Source organism: Lactuca saligna, chromosome 5 (assembly GCF_052625555.1).
Source record: "Lactuca saligna cultivar CGN05327 chromosome 5, ASM5262555v1, whole genome shotgun sequence".
NCBI lineage: Eukaryota > Viridiplantae > Streptophyta > Magnoliopsida > Asterales > Asteraceae > Lactuca > Lactuca saligna.
This window is the reverse complement of record NC_136421.1, coordinates 72,121,774-72,141,228: the sequence shown is the minus strand read 5'-3', so window position 1 is coordinate 72,141,228 and position 19,455 is coordinate 72,121,774. Positions and strand designations below refer to the sequence as shown.

Sequence of the window (19,455 nt, the reverse complement as noted above, 5' to 3'; positions counted from 1 at the left end):
AGTGGGCCAAGCCCGCCGATTCGAGACAAGGGAGTCAGAAGTGTCGTACTTGTGGCAAGTGTGGCAAGGGGCATGGGGGAGTGTGTAGAGCAAGGTCTTGCTACAAGTGTGTCAAGGAGGGGCATATGGCTAAGGATTGTCGCAAGGGATTTGCAGTCTGTTTCCACTGCAACCAGACTGGACACCGGAAGGCCGAGTGTCCGCAACTGCAGGCATCTGCCTCTACTGCTATACGAGCTATAGAGAGACGGCCGGTGAAGGCCGAGGCACCAAAGGCACGAGGGAGAGCTTTTCAGTTGACCGTAGAGGAGGTCCGTGCGGCGCCCGATGTTGTGGCCGATATGTATTCTTTCTCGTATGTGTATGATGTTTATGATTTGGTGTTTATATTATATTATGCGTAGGTACTTTCCTTGTGTGTTCTATGCCTGCTTTGGTGTTATTTGACTCGGGTGCGAGTCGGTCTTTTGTATCGTTATCCTTTAGTTAGCACATCAGCATCTGTCGAGAGGCGTTGTGTCGACCTTTTCGAGTTTCCATAGCTAACGAGAGAGTAGTGTATGCCACGGATGTGATTCGAGGATGTGTACTCGAGATCTTTAGCGTTGAGTTTCCGATTGATTTGGTCCCGATTGTTATGGGAGACGTATGAGTCGTTGTTAGTACGAACTGGTTGAGTAGATTTGGAGCAGTTCTCAACTGCGAGCGTCAGCTGGTGACCATATGAGACCCTAGTGGGGGAGTTCTTATAGTTTATGACGAGGGTACCCGTCCTGGGTCAGCATTTTGTTCAGCCGCAAGAGCGAGGTAGAGTCTACAGTAGGTCTATAGTGGGTTTATGGCTTATGTGGTGGATACGAGAGTAGGTGCAGAGAGACCGAGGTCGGTAGATGAGGTCCCAATAGTGCATGAGTTCCCGGATGTTTTCCCCGAGGAGTTATCGGGTGTGCCTCCCAAGAGGCATGTAGAGTTCCGTATCGATTTGGTTCCGCGGGAAGCGCCTATCGCCAAGGTGCCCTATCGCCTTGCACCATTAGAGATGCATGAGTTATCCTCGCAGCTTCAGGAGCTACTGGGGAAGGGGTTTATATGGCCAAGTAGCTCGCCGTGGGGAGCGCCGATCCTTTTTGTCAAGAAAAAGGATGGTTCACACTGGATGTGCATTGATTAACGGGAGTTGAACAAGCTAACAGTCAAGAACCGTTACCCCTTACCGAGGATTGATGATTTGTTTGATCAGTTGTAGGGAGCGTCTTGGTTCTCCAAGATTGATTTGAGGTCTGGATATCATCAGATGAGGGTGAGTGATAAGGATATCCAGAAGACAACATTCAGGACTCGTTATGGGCATTACGAGTTCGTGGTGATGCCTTTCGGGCTCACCAATTCACCAGCGGCATTCATGGACCTCATGAATAGAGTTTGCAAGCCGATGTTGGATTGTTCAGTGATTGTGTTCATTGATGATATATTGGTATATTCGAGATCTAGAGAGCAGCATGAGGAGCATTTGAGGGAAATCCTCGGAGTTCTAAGATCAGAGAGGCTTTACACCAAATTCTCCAAGTGCGATTTCTGGTTACAAGAGGTTCAGTTTCTAGGACACCTTGTCAACCAGAACGGGATATTGGTTGATCCGGCCAAGATTGAGGCTATGATGAGTTGGGAGGTGTCGAGATCCCCCTCAGAGATTAGGAGTTTTTTGGGGCTGGCTGGCTATTATTGGAGATTTATCAAAGATTTCTCCAAGATTGCAATTCCTCTCACCAAGTTGACCCGGAAGGGCGTCTCCTTCAATTGGGGTCCAGAGCAGCAGACCTCGTTTGAGACACTTCGCCAGAAGTTGTGTGAAGCCCCAGTGTTGGCCCTTCCGGAGGGAATGAAGGACTTTGTGGTATATTGCGACTCGTCGATATCGGGACTGGGTGAGGTGCTTATGCAAAGGGGACAGGTGATAGCATATGCATCGACGCAGCTAAAGCCTCATGAGCAGGGGCGGTCCTTTGTAGGTGCCCGGTGTGGCACCGGCAACACCTAGCTTCCGCGTACATAGTAGAAATTTTTTTGTTTTTTTTTAAATTTTTACCTATTGTGCCACTACGTAAAAAAATCGTGCAACTACTAAAAAAATTGTGCAACTACATAAAAAAAATTGTCACTCTACCGGGAATTACCAAACGAAAAAAAATAATAACGAGCCCACAATCCAATGTTTTAATCGATTATTATCTAATAGTCCAATTACCCAAAGCCCAAAATAAAACTTAAGTGGATAAATTAGCAATTGGGCTAATTGCTTGTAAAAAAGATAGCCCATCCCAATTATTTTAGTATCAATTAATGATCGGTACAAGCAAAAAAAAAAAAAAAAAAGAAACGATCGTTGCCTGCCTCCAGAGTCCAGTCGATCCATCTCCTCTCCTCGGCTCTCCAGACGTCGACTCGACAGTCGACTCCTTGGCTCCAATCGAATGATCGATTGCCTTAATGCGGTAATGCCTAATCAAATAATCAATGTCGATCGAGTCACAGCCTAATTCTATCTTCTTGATCGTGATTCACAGCCCAAAATCGATTTTGTTGTTTGCCTTGAATCTTGATCGATTTCTTGAAGCAGTTGATCTAACTGTCTTCTTTCAATTTCTACAATGAAGCAAGTAAGTTTTACCAATTACCATTTACCAATTCATTTAGATATTTGAAATTGATATGTTTTTTAAAGTTATTGATTGACTTGGGTGAAATTGATTTGTTTTGTTGAAGTTATATTGTTTGATTAGGTTATATTCATATATTGCTATGTTTTTTTTATTGAATTGATTGTTTGATTAGGTGAAATTCATATGTTTTTTATTGAATTGATTGTTTGATTAGGTGAAAGCAACTTGTCTTATTGAAGTCATTGTTTGATTAGGTGTAATTGTTATGTTTTTATTGAATTTTTGTTTGATTAGGTGAAAACAACTTGTTATATTGTAGTCATTGTTTGATTAGGTGTAATTGTTAAGTTTTTATTGAAATTTTGTTTGATTGGGTGAAAGCAACTTCTTTTATTGAAGTCATTGTTTGATTAATTGTAATTGTTAAGTTTTTATTGAATTTTTGTTTGATTAGGTGTAATTGTTATATTTTTGTAGGTTAAACTAAGTGGGTTTTTTACCAAAAAACAAAGACTTAATCCTAATGAAAGCGGTGAAGAATGTTCCCAAATACCAATCACTAATCAATCAATTCCTTCCGTTTCTAATCCTAATGCAACTCCACAAACACCAAGCACCAATCATTCAATCCCTTCGGTTTCTAATCCAACTCCACAAACACCATGTTCTAACCAACGTAATGATAACGTTGACTTGAAAGATCTTCCAAAGGACCCGGCGGATAGGCCATTGATTACAAGTTACAATTCAAATATAAGAGATGATGTAAGAAGAGCATATTTGCTTCTCAAGGACCGTGTCAAGTAAGGGCACATAATTTTCCTAAAAAAAAAATAGGTGATAGATTTAGAAGATTCGTTCCTTCATGGTTTAATGACTTTGATTGGTTGGAATATAGTGTGAAAAAGAATTGTGCATATTGTTTATATTGTTATTTGTGTGGGGACCTCATGGGACAAAAAGGAGGGAGAGATGCATTTGTTTCCCAAGGTTTTGATACTTGGAATAAAAAAGATGCATTTCGGACTCATGTGGGTGGTGTTGATAGTTTTCACAACAAAGCAAGAGAAAAGTGTGAGTTTTTAATGAGGGAAAAACAAGCAATTAATGTAGTCTTGAGGAGGCAAACCGAAGCGGAGGAAAATAAATATAAAGCTCGATTACGTGTTTCTATTATTGTTGTTAGACTTTTATTAAAAACCGGTTTACCGTTTCGTGGTCATGACGAGTCGGTTAACTCGGAAAATAGAGGGCTTTACATTGAAGTGTTAAAAGCCATTCGAGAGACTAGTGAAGAGATTTTCAACAATACTTTAGAAAATGCTCCTAAAAACAATCAACTAATTTCCCCTAAAATTCAAAAAGAACTTGTGCAATGTTTTGCACAAGAAGTACTTTTGAGTATTCGTGAAGAGATTGGTCAAGATGTTTTTGCTTTACTAGTTGATGAATCTAGTGATGTTTCAAAAAAGGAACAAATGGCTATTGTTTTGCGTTATGTCGATAGTCTTGGCTTTGTGAAAGAAAGATTCATAGGAATAGTGCACGTGAAGGATACATCTTCTATGACCCTCAAAAACGCCATAAATGAAGTACTTACAAGTAATAAGTTGAGTTTTAGTCAGGTAATTTATTCTTTACTTTTTTTTTCAATTTAATTATATATATATATATATATATATATATATATATATATATATATATATATATATATATATATTAATTGTTTTAAATTTTAATAGATAAAAGGACAAGGTTACGATGGGGCTAGCAATATGCGAGGGGAATTCAATGGTTTGAAAGCTTTGATATTACAAGAGAATGACACGGCTTTTTATGTACATTGCTTTGCACACCAACTTCAACTAGTAGTTGTGGCTGTAGCAAAGAAGCATGATGGTGTTAGTGACTTTTTTGAGCAAATTTCGTTGGTGGTTAATGTTGTTTGTGCCTCGTGTAAAAGAAAAGACTTACTACGAGAGCAAGCAAGAGAAAGGGTGCAAAAAGGCTTGTGTAGCGGTGATCTTGAAACAGGAAGAGGGTTAAATCAAGAGACTACACTTGTTCGAGCAGGAGAAACAAGATGGGGTTCACATTTCAACACACTCACAAGTTTGATGAAGTTGTTTGCAGATGTTATTGTAGTTTTAGATTTTGTGAAAGAGGAGGGAGGGTCATTGGCAAGCCGTCAACAAGCATCTGGAATCTTAGCATATTTTAAATCATATGAGTTCATGTTTTACTTACATATGATGTATGATATTTTACACCTCACGGGTACATTGTCAAAGCAACTTCAAAGAAAAGATCTAGACATTTTGGAAGCGGCTTCGATGGTTAGAGGGACAATGGAGGCATTGTAGTCTTTTAGAAACATAGGGTTTGCTAGCATTTTGCCAAAAGTATCCTCTTTTTGTCAAACACACGAAATTGAAACTTTAGATATGGAAGAGTTGTATATTGGTGCGAGAAACCGTAGGACTACAAAGACTAATAGGTTTCATTTTGAGGTTGAAATCTTCAACACAGTGGTAGATATGCAACTTACAGAATAAGGGGATCGATTTAGTGAAACAAGCACCCAATTACTAGAATACATGGGTGCTTTGGGCCCTTGTGATTCATTTGCACAATTTGACAAATCAAAGTTATTGAAGTTGGGTAAGTTATACAAGTATGACTTTGATGATTCAGATATGATAGACCTCGAAGGGCAACTTGAGATATTTTATCACTCTTGCATCAAAGATGAGCGTTTCACTAGTTTGAAAGGAATTTCCGACCTTTCTCGTTTGATGGTTAGTACAGGGAAGCATCGGTCTGATCCTTTGGTTTATAAGCTTTTAAAGTTGGCTTTAATATTACCCGTAGCGACCGCAAGTGTTGAAAGATGTTTTTCAAAGTTGAAGCTTTTGAAGACAGACTTACGTAACAAAATTGGCGATGAATTTTTGAACGACGCATTGCTTTGTAATGTCGAGACGGAAGCACTTACGAAAGTTGAGGATGAAAAAGTAATGGAGCGGTTTCAAAAGATGTCTGCACGAAGAGGACAAATTTAAATTATAATAGATAGTTGTTATATAATGTTTAATCGGAAAAAAAATTTGTATTAGATGGTTTATATTATGTTTGACCGGATTTTTGTTAACGTTCTATATTATGTTTGACCAGAAAAAAAAATTGTGCAACCCCTGCTACTAATTCCTGCGTCCGCCCCTGCTCATGAGACGAGGTATCCCACCCACGATCTAGAGTTGGGGGCAGCAGTGTTCGCCCTCGAGATCTGGCATCACTATCTATATGGGGTTTGATGTACTATATACACGGACCACAAGAGCCTGAAGTATTTGATGGATCAGCCCAATCTGAATATGCGCCAACGGAGATGGTTAGACGTGGTAAAGGATTATGAGTGTGAGATCCTGTACCACCCGGACAAGGCTAATGTGGTAGCCGATGCCTTGAGTCGTATGACAGAGGGTACGCCATTACGAGATGTTTGTTTGAGGTTGAAAGTGATGAACCCGGTGTTGGACACCATTCGGAAGGCTTAGGTGGAGGCAATGAAACCGGAGAACTGCAAGCTAAAGCGGGTGAGCAGGCAGATATCTGAGTTCATTACTGATAGTCGGGGGCTTATGACCTTCCAGGGCCGGATTTGGGTGCCATTTGAGGGCGGCGCACGTGCCACCTTGATGGAGGAGGTGCACAAGTTGAGGTTTTCGATCCATCTCAGGGCCACTAAGATGTATTTGGACCTGAAAAGAGACTATTGGTGGCCCTGTATGAAGAGGGACGTGGCCCGGTTTGTAGAGAGGTGCTTGACCTGTCACAAGGTTAAGGCCGAGCACTAGTGTCCACATGGCAAGTTACAGCCACTTGAGGTTCCCTAGTGGAAGTGGGAACATATTTCCATGGATTTTATCACCAAATTGCCGAGGACTGCGAGAGGTGTCAATGCAATCTAGGTGATCATCGACCGGCTGACAAAGAGCGTTCATTTTTTTACTATCAGTAAGAGTTCTTCCACAGAGAGGATGGAAGAGGTGTATGTGAGGGAGGTGGTATTGCGGCATAGTGTACCGATCTCGATTGTGTCAGATCAAGACGTGCGTTTCACTTCAAGGTTCTAGAAGAAGTTCCATGAGGAGTTGGGTAGTATGCTGCATTTCAGTACCGCTTACCACCCACAGACGGACAGACAGAGTGAGCGGACAATTCAAACGCTCGAAGACCTGCTTCGGGCATGTGTGTTGGACTTACAAGGGATTTAGGACACGTATTTGCCTTTGGCTGACTTTTCTTATAACAACATCCACCATTCGAGTATCGGTATGCCTCCCTTTGAATTATTGTATGGGCGGAGGTGTCGGACTCCCATTTGCTGGGGAGAGGTCAGGCAACGAGTGTTGGGTAGCACTGAGTTGGTACTCCAGACGACAGAGCAGATACAGCAGGTCAGGCAGAGGTTGTTGATAGCTCAGAGTCACCAAAAGAGTTATGCAGATAGGTGACAATCCGAGCTCGAATTTCAGGTCAGATATTTTGTACTTCTAAAAGTATCTCCTTGGAAAGGAGTGATCGGATTCAGGAAAGGGGCAAGTTGGGGTCGTGATTCATTGGGTCGTTCAGGGTGATCGCGAAGGTGGGCAAGGTAGCATATCGATTGGAGCTACATGCAGATTTTAGCCAGATTCATGATACCTTCCACGTGTCTCAGCTGAGGAAGTGTATAGCTGACGAGTCGGCGGTAGTGCCGTTAGAGGATATCCAGGTGGACACAGGGCTGGATTATGTCGAGAGACTGATCTCGATCTTGGACCGGAGGGTCAAGTTTCTAAGGAACAAGGAGGTGCCTCTGGTTCAGGTCCAGTGGTAGCACCGGAAGGGGTCCGAGTTGACGTGGGAGACGGAGTCAGAGATGCGGGCGTAACATCCAGAATTGTTTTCGGCATGAGACTTCGAGGGAGAAATCTGGTTCTAGTGGGGGAGAATTGTAACATCCCAAAATCCAGGTAAAACTATTAAACCCTTCCATTTTGTCAAATTGCCAAGAATGGTCCCTTGAGAGAAATTTGGAGCAAATGAGTACGCTGAGCGTACTGGGGAGTACATTGTGTGTACTCATGCGCTTAATTTGGACGCAGAGTCGCTTGGGTACGTTGGGCGTACCTAGGTTTACGCTGGGTGTACTGGGTCCAGATGCAAACCCTAAATTCTTGGTTTGTGCCCTATTTAAAGGATGCTAAGGCTCATTTATCAACCTCCATATCAGAGAGTAAAACCCTAAAAGAGAGCTTTCCATTGTTTATAGCTGAGTGTGTGTGTGTTTTGGAGCTAAAAGTATGTTGGTGTGTTAGTGAAGAAGAAGGAGAAGAGCTTGAGGAGGCCAGGACTTGAAGTGCAATGTTGGATTTGAGATCTTCAGAGAAAGTAGCTTCATTTAAAGGTATAAAGTTCAAAACTTTCTTCCTTATTTGGTTTGGTGTTGCATGGACCATTTATGTGGTTAAAAGTCCCAAAGGTAGAGACTTTGTGAATGTAATGTTCTCCATGGACCTAGATATGTCCCATTTCAGTAGTATTTGAGTTATAGATCCATAAAGTTTCCATCTTGGTCGTTGATATGAGGTCATGCTTGAGTTATGAGCTCCTTAGAGTTGAGAAATGGAATATTTTGGGTAATAGTGACTTGTCCAGCCATGTAAAGGCTTAAAGTCACCAACTATATGGATTAAGAGATTTAGAGGTGGTCAGATCTAGAAGTTGGACGTGGGTCTTAACTGTTTAAGACCCCAAAAGCTTAGGGTCTGGAACTGGGTGTTACATAGGGCATAATCCCAGTACGCACAACGTAATAGGGTCGTGCACCCCGTTTTTGTGGAAACAACGGGTACGCCCAACGTACACATTTGGTACGCGCAACGTAACTCGGAGAGTTGACTTTTGTTGACTTTTAGGGTTTGGTCAACTTTAGGGTCTTGGAGCCATGAGAGGGGTAAAATGGTCTTTTACCCTTCTGAGGGTACTAAGAGAGGGAATAATCTAGCCTTGAGAGATATATTAATTTAGAGTGTTTATTTCATATGATTAGGCGGAGGCTAGATCAAATTTTACAGATTTCAAGATTTTCCGAGTTACCCGAGGTGAGTCTTCTCATTATACTTTTCCTAGAGTGGTACTTAGAGTTATGTGATAATGTATTTTGTATGTTATTTATTTATGTGATACACTGCATGATTTCTATGTGATTTATGCTATGTATGTTTCAGAGTTTACAGAGTTAGAACCAAAAGGTTCACAAAGCTAGGACCAGAGGGTCCACAGAGTTAGGACCCGAGGGTCCACAGAGTTATAGCCTCGAGTGGCTAATATGTGTTATATGTAGTACTTTGGAGAACTCACTTAGCATTTATGCTTACAGTGTTGTGTTATGTGTTCAGGTACCAGTGAGAACCGCGGGAAGTCGCTGACATGATCAGTACACACACGAGGAGTTTTTATGCATTATGATGTTGGGATTGTGATTTTATGTTTTTTATGTGATACAATGACATTTTTATGATATTTACGAATGAAAGTATGTTTTTGGAAAATATGTAAAAATTGTTTGAAAATTTTGGGTGTTACAATATATATATATATATATATATATATATATATATATATATATATATATATATATATATATATATATATATATATATAGGGGAGCGTTCAATCGAGAAAAATTTCTTATCGCGAGAACATTTGAGTACAAATTTGAAAAACACAATTTTTTTAATTAAAATTATAAAATAATATTTATATTAATCAAAAAATAATTACAAACAGTTCAAGAACCCACTAACTAACACCACTCCCTACAAAACCAACACCACCCACTACCAACACGCGCCACCACCACCCATCACTAACCACCACCACCAACTACCACCCACCACCATCACTACCCACCAACCACCACCACCACCACCACCAACCACCACCCGCCACCACCATCACCACCCACCACCATCACCACCCAACCACCACCACCTGCCACCACCCACCTCCACCATCCATAACTACCGCCTACCACCACCAACAACAACTACTACCTACCACCCATCACCACCACCCGCCACCACCACTCACCACACACCATCACCACACGCCACCACCATCCATCACTAACCACCACCACTCACCACCCATCACTACCCACCCACCACCACCATCACCACCAACCACCTCCGCCACCACCATTACCACCCACCACCATCACCACCCAACCACTACTACCCGCCACCACCACCCACCTCCACCACCCGCCACCACCACCAAGAACCACCCATTACCACCACCCGCCACCACCACCACCGACCACCACCAACCACCAACCACTACCCATCACTACCCACCACTCATCACCACTCACCCACCACAACCACCACCACCACCACCAACCACCACCCATCACTACCCACCACCACCACCCACAACCCACCACCCATCACTATCCACCATCCACCACCACCTGCCACCATCACCCATCACTAACCACCACCCACTACCTGCCACAACCAACCACCACCCACCACCCACCACCCATCAATACCCAACACCCACCACCACCACCACCATTACCAACCACCACCAGCCACCACCATCACCACCTAACCACCACCTCATGCCACCATCACCCATCACCACTACCCATCGCTAACCACCACCCACCACCCATCACTAGCCACCACCACCACCACCAAACACCACCCGCCACCACCATTACCAACCACCAGTATCACCATCCAACCACAACCACCCGTTACCACCACCCATCACCACTCACCACTACCCGTCACCCCTACCATAACCACCACCCAGCAACCACCACCACCTACCACCCATCACTATCCAGAACCCACCACCACCCGCCACCACCACCACAAAGCACCCACCCACCACAACCATCACCACCGCCAACCACCACCACCCCGACCTACAAAGATTTGTTATTGTGTATTTTATTCATTAGGTTTTCTCTTGTATGTAATCACATGGGATTATATGTATCGAGTCACATGTCATTATATGTATTGAATCATATATTATTTATATGTTATTAAATACATATAATCACATGTGATTAAATACATGTGAAAAACTAGTGAATCGAGAATGCAAAAATTAATATTGTCCACGTAAATCATATGTGATTAGATACATGTAACTACATGTGATTATATGTATTTAATAAAATATTATTTACGTGGGCTGTAGTTTCTTCGTGTTTTTTATTTAATAACTGGCATCGTGTATTAAATCACATGTGATTATATGTATTTAATCACATATGGTTTATATGGACAATATTTTTTTCACGTGTTGATTTAATAGTTGTTCTTGTGTATTTAATCAAATGTGACTATATATATTTAATTACATGTGATTATATATATTTAATCACATATGATTCGTATGGAAAATATTTATTCTTGCGTCGATTCAATAATTGTTCTAATATAATTAATCACATATGATTTATGGGGACAATATTAATTATTTCTTTTTCAATTCAATAGTTGTACTCATGTACTTAATCACATGTGATTATATGTATCAAATCGTATATGATTTATATTGATAATATTCATGAGTAAATATTTTTTTCTTATGTATTTAATCATATGTGATTGTATGTATTAATCACATATGATTAATGTATAAAGAGAAAAATTATTTAATCAAAAAAGAAAAAATGAATCTTGTATACAGAAATCATATGTGACTAAATGTACAAGAACAACTATCGAACAAGAATGTGAAAATGAATATTGTCCATATAAATCATATCTAATTTGATACATATAATCTCATGTAATTAAGCACACAAAAACAACAACGGAATCGAGAGCGCGAAAATAAATATTTTCCACATTAATTCTATGTGATTAGACACATATAATCACAAGTGATTATACGCATTTAATCACACATGATATAAGTGGACAATATCTATTTTTGTGTTCTTGATTCAATAATTGTTCTTGTGTATATAATCATATGTGATTATATGTATCTAATCACATATGATTTATATAGACATCATTATTTTTTTGTCCGTATAAATCTTATGTGATTAGATGCATATAATCAGATATGATTATATGTATTTAATCACATATGATTACTGATGAACAAAGAACAATTATTGAATCGATAAAGTAACAATGAACATCATCCACATAAATCATATATGATTGGATACATACAATCACAGTTTTCGAGTGAATAATTGCTTTTGTGTAATTAATCACATGTGATTATATGTATATAATCATATTTGATTTGAGGTGGACAAGATGCATTTTTTCCTCCTTGATTCAATAGTTTTGATCATGTACTTAATCACATATGATTATACCTATAATCACATTTAACAAAATACATGAGAACAACTATTGAATCTACAAAGCAAAAATGAATTATGTCCATATAAATCATATGTGATTAGATTCATATAATCACAAAGCAAAAATGAATTATCTACACGACCCACACCCACACACCACCCATCACTATCACCACCACTTGTAACCATCCACCCACCAACCACCACCCATCACCACACTCCACCACCACCCCGCCTCCACCACCTGCCACCACCACCCCCACCCCCACCCCCACCTACAAAGATTTGCTATTGTGTTTTTGATTCATTAGGTTTTCTCTTGTATATAATCACATGTGATTACATGTATTTAATCACATATGATTAATCGTATGTGATTAGATACATATAATCCCATGTGATTATATGTACAATCAAATGTGATTATATGTATTTAAGCACATCTGATTATATGTGATTAAATACATATAATCTAATAAGAAAAACTATTGAATCGAGAAAGCAAAAACGAACAATGTCCTCATACATCATATGTGATTGGATACATATAATCACATGTGATTAAATGTATTTAATCACATATGACTTATATGTAGAATATCCACATATAGTTAACGTTGTAAAAGAACAACTACTGAATAACGAATACAAAAATAAATCATGTCTACATAAATCATACGTGATTAGATACATATAATCACATGTGTATTTAGTCACCACCCATCAATACCACCAGCACCTACCTCCACCACCCATTACCACTGTTCGTCACCACGACCACCACCCATCACCTACCAAAACCACCACCACTACCCTCGCCACCACAACCCACCACAATCACCTATCACCACCACCCATTATGTGACATCCCCTGATTTCTCGGCCAGAAAAGACCGATTTAATTTATGCTTTTTAAAATAAAATCATAGAAATCTTTTTAAAAGATGTTGCGGAATCGGTCCCCAAACAAAATATGATACAACTTTATCAAAACCCTTCATTAAGAAGGTATATTTTTTCCATATATATATCAAAACCTCGGGATGTCATGTTCCGATACATATAAAAAGCATAAACAAGACATTATAAACCTTTCAACAATTATTTACAACTACTGGCCTATAATCCAAAAATCTCTCATCGTCCTCCGACTATGCTCGGGGTCCACTACCTGTAACATAAAAAGCTGAGTGGGTCAGGCTTGGGAGCCTGGTGAGCATATAGGGATTTCAACCCACAATAATAATAAACTTACTAAGTTCATCAATCAACAATAACCCTGATTACGCGTTCCCGTTATCCTCACTTTATGTCCCTAAACACTTGTCACAAGGGACCTAGCTTAAAGAATATCATCGGGATGGACACTACTCCTAAGGGGTTTCCTCAGCCATACATGTCCTAAAGGCAACCGTGAGGGGGATGGAGTACATCGAATGAACACTCTCAGTTCATTAACACCTACAGGTTGCGGACCTACTAATGTTTCCCACTAGACTGTCTAGAAAGTCCGTGGTCGTCATCCAAACTCCACTAGATGACTGGATCTCAAAACACATCGAGGCCTCTCATCAATTTTATTTTATCACACATCACTATCTACCCATGTTCTACCCAACATATTTGTAGATAAAAATACTTATACAGTTTAAAACTTGTATAAAACATCAACTCAACAGTTACCTCAAATAAACAATTAATATATCTACACATAGCACGTATTATAAGGCAAATACTTCATATCTATAAGTAAAATGACAGTGACTATACACTCACTTGGTTTGATGATAATCGGGCAGCAATTCCTTTCCTAAAATGATCGTTTCTAATAAAACCGGGAGTTTTATTGAGAAATCGGGCTTTGCAAAAGTCGGGCTTCGAAACCGAAAAGATAAATTTTCCGGGCTTCCCGGGCACTTCGTGGAGTATTCCGGGTTTTACAATCGATATCGGGGCTTTACGGGATGTTAAGATGAAGAAAATATGGGTTTAGGGGTTAAAATTGACAGATTTTCAAAGTTACCCGGGAGGTCTCGCACCCTTCTATATATAGGGGCGAGGCTTCTGATCGAACGGTCAGGAAGAAGACACACATCGCAGATCCAAGGGTTCGTAGGGAAGGCTCACATGAGGGTAGCATGTGCGAAGGGCTCGGTGTCGGCCTCTGATTGGACCGCGGTCTACTGGTCCACATGCGAGGTTCGGAGGCTAGGCGATGCAAGGCTCGGTCCAGCTGCGAGCTTCGGATTGGGCCTCCCTTTGGTCGAATCAGAAGAGGACACGGGGTGACACGGGGTAGTCTCGTATGCGAGGGAAGGCAACACGTCTTCCCAGGTGGCTCGGTGACTCAGCAGGTTCCGGATACATGGCACATGCGAAGCGAGGACACGTGGCACTTCCAGGTGAAGCTTATCTATGCGAAATTTCTCGAATTACTTTGTTGGCTAATTTTGACTTTAAATTTTATATTATTATTTTTAATAGACCGGGATAGGAAATCCGTTAAAAATTCATAACTTCTTCATCCGACGTCCGTTTTCGTCAGACTTTTTACCGTTGCACTCCTAATGACGAGACCTTCAATTCTCATTTTGGTTGTCTCTGCTAAAATCGCTCGATCTAAAATTCGAGTGTTTAGTTGTCTACTACTAAGGTGAAACTTCGAAAAATCATAACTTCCTCATACGAAGTCAGATTTGGGCGTTCTTTTTATTGAACTTCTCGGTTTGACAAATACAGCGACTTTTGTTTAGATTACTAAGGCTAAAAAGGTAGTTTATCAGAAACTCACTTTTTACGATATTCAGCACCGTGTCGGTTTTGTCGCGAAACTTCGACAGGTCATAACTTCTTCGTTATAACTCGGATTTTGGTATTCTTTATATCCCTGAAATCCTTGTTTCGAGCACTACAACTTTATGTAAAGATATCGGGCGTATCTCATACTTTAATTTTGATGCTTATTTTAATTCTTAATTAAATAAACCCTAATAATTAAGCATAAAACACATATTCACATAATATTCACATAATTCCTTTTCATTTCTTCAAAATGAGTTACAAAGGTTAACCTAGACTATCAACTCAATATAAATGCCTAGGCTAGAAACACGAGTGTTACACATTACCTATAACCACTAACATTGTATGTACTTTTTTATGCTCTACAACTTCCGTTTAGACTTCGTTGGCTAATTTTGAACTTAAATTTTATATTATTATTTTTAACAAACCGGGACAGGAACTTCGTTAAAAATTCATAACTTCTTCATCCGACGTCCGTTTTCGTCAGACTTTTTACAATTATGCTCCTAATGACGAGACCTTCAATTCTTGTTTAGGTTGTGTCGTCTAAAAATTGCTCGATCTAAAATTCGAGTTTTTAGTTGTCTACTACTAAGCTGAAACTTCGAAAAATCATAACTTCCTCATACGAAGTCAGATTTGGGCATTCTTTTTATTGAACTTCTCGGTTTGACAAATACAGCGACTTTTGTTTAGATTACTAAGGCTAAAAAGTAGTTTATCAAAAACTCACTTTTTACGATATTCAGCACCGTGTCGGTTTTGTCGCGAAACTTCGACAGGTCATAACTTCTTCGTTATAACTCGGATTTTGGTATTCTTTATATCCCTGAAATTCTTGTTTCGAGCACTACAACTTTATGTAAAGATATCGGGCGTATCTCATACTTTAATTTTGATGCTTATTTTAATTCTTAATTAAATAAACCCTAATAATTAAGCATAAAACACATAATTCACATAATATTCACATAATTCCTTTTCATTTCTTCAAAATGAGTTACAAAGGTTAACCTAGACTATCATCTCAATATAAATGCCTAGGCTAGAAACACGAGTGTTACACATTACCCTATAACCACTAACATTGTATGTACTTTGTTACGCTCTACAACTTCCGTTTAGACTTCGTTGGCTAATTTTGAACTTAAATTTTATATTATTATTTTTAATAGACCGGGACAGGAACTTTGTTAAAAATTCATAACTTCTTCATCCGACGTCCGTTTTCGTCAGACTTTTTACAGTTATGCTCCTAATGACGAGACCTTCAATTCTCGTTTAGGTTGTGTCGTCTAAAAATCGCTTGATCTAAAATTCGAGTTTTTAGCTGTCTACTGCTAAGCTGAAACTTCGAAAAATCATTACTTCCTCATACGAAGTCAGACTTGGGCGTTCTTTTTATCGAACTTCTCGGTTTGACAAATACTACACTTTTATTTCGATTACTAAGGCTAAAAAGTAGTTTATTAAAAACTCACTTTTTACGACATTCAGCACCGTGCCGGTTTTGTCACGAAACTTCGACAGGTCATAACTTCTTCGTTATAACTCGGATTTTGGTATTCTTTATATCCCCGAAATCCTTGTTTCGAGCACTACAAATTTATTTAAAGATATCGGGCTTATCTCATACTTTAATTTTGATGCTTATTTTAATTCTTAATTAAATAAACCCTAATAATTAAGCATAAAACACATAATTCATATAATATTCACATAATTCCTTTTCATTTATTCAAAATGAGTCACAAATGTTAACATACACTATCAACTCAATATAAATTCCTAGGCTAGAAACACAAGTGTTACAATTCTCTCCCCTTTAGGATGATTCCGTTCCCGGAATCACATATCACCAAACAACTGCGCGGAGCGACTCATCATGTCACTCTCTATTTCCCAAGTGAGATTTGGTCCATTCGTATGTTTCCAATGCACAAGCACTAAATCGACCATCGTGCGTCGTAACTTCATAGTCTTATGGTCAACGATTGCCTTAGGTTCTTTGATCAACCTCTTGTTTTCATCCAACCTTAACTCAGAAATCAGAATTATGTCGGGCACACCTCCCGTGAACTTTCTCAAGTAACACACACGAAAGGTGTTATGAATACCCTCCAGTTCTTTTGGTAACTCTAGCTTGTAAGCTTGATTCCCGATCTTCTGAAGAACTTTGAACGATCCAATAAACCTTGGACTCAACTTTCCTCGTTTCCCAAATCTTATAAGTCCCTTCCACGGCGAGACTTTAAATAAAACCGAATCTCCAACTTCAAAGGTTATCGGTCTTCTTTTCTTGTCAGCATAACTCTTTTGTCGATCTTGAGCAGCTAACATCCTTTCTCTTATCACTTTCAACTTTTCGGCAGTCTGATGGACTATTTCAGGTCCCATAAACTGCTTTTCCCCAGCTTCCAGCCAACATGATGGCGTCGACACTTTTCCCCATACAAAGTGTGATAAGGTGTCATCTTAATGCTTGACTGGAAACTATTATTATAGGAGAATTCTACTAGAGGTAAGTGTTCATCCCAGTTACCTTGGAATTCTAGGGTACATGCTCTCAGCATATCCTCCAATGTTTAAATCGTTCGTTCGCTCTGACTATTCGTTTGTGGATGATAAGTTGTACTTAAACACAACTTGGTACCCAATTCCTCTTGTAGACTCCTCCAAAACCTTGAGGTAAAACGGCTGTCACGATCGGATGCAATTGTTAGTGAAAACCTGTGAAGCCTCACAATTTCCTTCACGTAAGAATTCTCAAGTTTATCCATAGACAATTTCTCTTTGGCTGCTATGAAATGCGCACTCTTAGTGAAGCGATTAACGACCACCCAAATCATGTCGTGACCGTTCCTTGTTCTGGGCAGTTTAGTCACAAAATCCATGGTGACGTCTTCCCATTTACCCATGGGTACGGGTAAAGGTTCTAAACTCCCATACAGTTTCTGATGTTGTGCTTTAACCCTAGCACAAGTTACACACTCGGCCACATACTTAGCAACATCGAGCTTCATCGTCGGCCACCAATAATAGGGTTTTAGATCCCTATACATTTTTGTACTGCCAGGATGAATCGAGTACATGGTCTTGTGAGCTTCTTTCATCAGAAGATCTCTTACTTCGCCTGTCTTAGGTACCTAAATCCTATCTTGGAATACCCTCAACCCTTGGTTGTTTGTACCGAATACTAACGTTTTTCCCAAACGTTCTTCCTTTCGGTCATTTTTCTCTAAAGCTTCCTCTTCAGCTTTCTTTATACTTTCCACAATTGTCGAGACAACTTCAATTCTGAACGCTCTTGGCCTTTTCTTTTGAAGGTTTACCTTCCGACTGAGAGCATCAGCAACAACATTTGATTTACCAGGGTGGTAAATTATCTCACAGTCATAGTCCTTGAGTAACTCTAGCCAGCGTCGTTGCCTCATGTTCAATTCCTTCTGATTAAAGAGATATTGGAGACTCTTATGATTAGTGAAAAGTTTACACTTTGTGCCATAAAGATAATGCCTCCATATCTTTAGGGAGAATACTACCGCTGCCAACTCCAAATCGTGAGTAGGGTAGTTCTTTTCATGTTCTTTCAATTGCCTCGATGCATACGCTATCACTTTATCCCTTTGGGTCAGAACACAACCTAACCCAACTCCAGATGCATCGCTATAAACTGCGAAGGCATCAACTCCTTCAGGCAACGAAAGAATCGGTGCTTCACACAATCTCTTCTTCAACTTATCAAAGGCTTCCTTATGCTTCTCATTCCAAGCATAAGTAGCTCCTTTGTGGGTCAAAGCTGTAAATGGAGTAGCAATCGAAGAAAATCCTTGGATAAACCTTCGGTAATATCTAGCTAATCCTAAAAAGCTTCGAATCTCCGTAGGACTTTTTGGTTGTTCCCACTTCATTACAGCTTCAATCTTTGCTGGGTCAACCATTATTCCTTCTTGGTTAACCACATGACCTAAAAATTGGACTTCTTGAATCCAAAATTCACATTTGGAAAACTTTGCATACAGCTTCTCCTTTTTCAGGACTTCTAGCACTTCGCACAGATGCTTTTTATGTTCCTGCTTGCTTTTCGAATAAATCAAGATGTCGTCTATAAATACTATCATGGATTTATCTAGGAATGGTTTACAAACACAGTTCATCAAATCCATGAAAGTTTCTAGGGCATTGGTTAGTCCGAACGACATAACCAAAAATTCATAGTGTCCATATGTTGTTCTAAACGCAGTCGTTTCGATATCCTGCTCTCTCACCTTTAGTTGATGGTATCCCAACCGAAGACCGATCTTCGAGAAATAGTTCGAACCATGTAACTGGTCGAACAAGTCATCGATCCTTGGCAACGGGTACATGTTCTTTATCGTCACTTTGTTCAGCTCTCTGTAATTGATGCACATTCTCATGCTCCCGTCTTTCTTCTTTACAAATAACATAGGGGCTCCCCAGGGCGATGAATTAGGTTGAATGAAACCTTTGTCCAATAACTCCTGAAGTTGTGTCATAAGTTCTTTCATTTCTGTTGGTGCTAATCGATAAGGTGCTTTTGCTATCAGCGTCGTTCCTGGTAATAAGTCG

At 39.8% G+C, this 19,455-nt stretch overlaps 2 protein-coding genes across 2 annotated transcripts; both read left to right on the top strand.

Annotated features, from left to right (window-relative positions):
* The first annotated feature begins 2,648 nt into the window (after positions 1-2,648).
* LOC145045418 (uncharacterized) lies at positions 2,649-5,023 on the top strand. The gene is made up of 6 exons (XM_078993748.1): positions 2,649-2,657; positions 2,875-2,904; positions 2,955-2,984; positions 3,138-3,463; positions 3,559-4,285; positions 4,403-5,023. Exons 1-6 carry the CDS (start codon positions 2,649-2,651, stop codon positions 5,021-5,023), a joined length of 1,743 nt encoding a protein of 580 aa, XP_078849874.1.
* A 234-nt stretch (positions 5,024-5,257) lies between these two features.
* On the top strand, positions 5,258-5,722 carry LOC145045417 (uncharacterized). The gene has a single exon (XM_078993747.1). It carries the CDS (start codon positions 5,258-5,260, stop codon positions 5,720-5,722), a length of 465 nt encoding a protein of 154 aa, XP_078849873.1.
* The last annotated feature ends 13,733 nt before the right edge of the window (positions 5,723-19,455 follow it).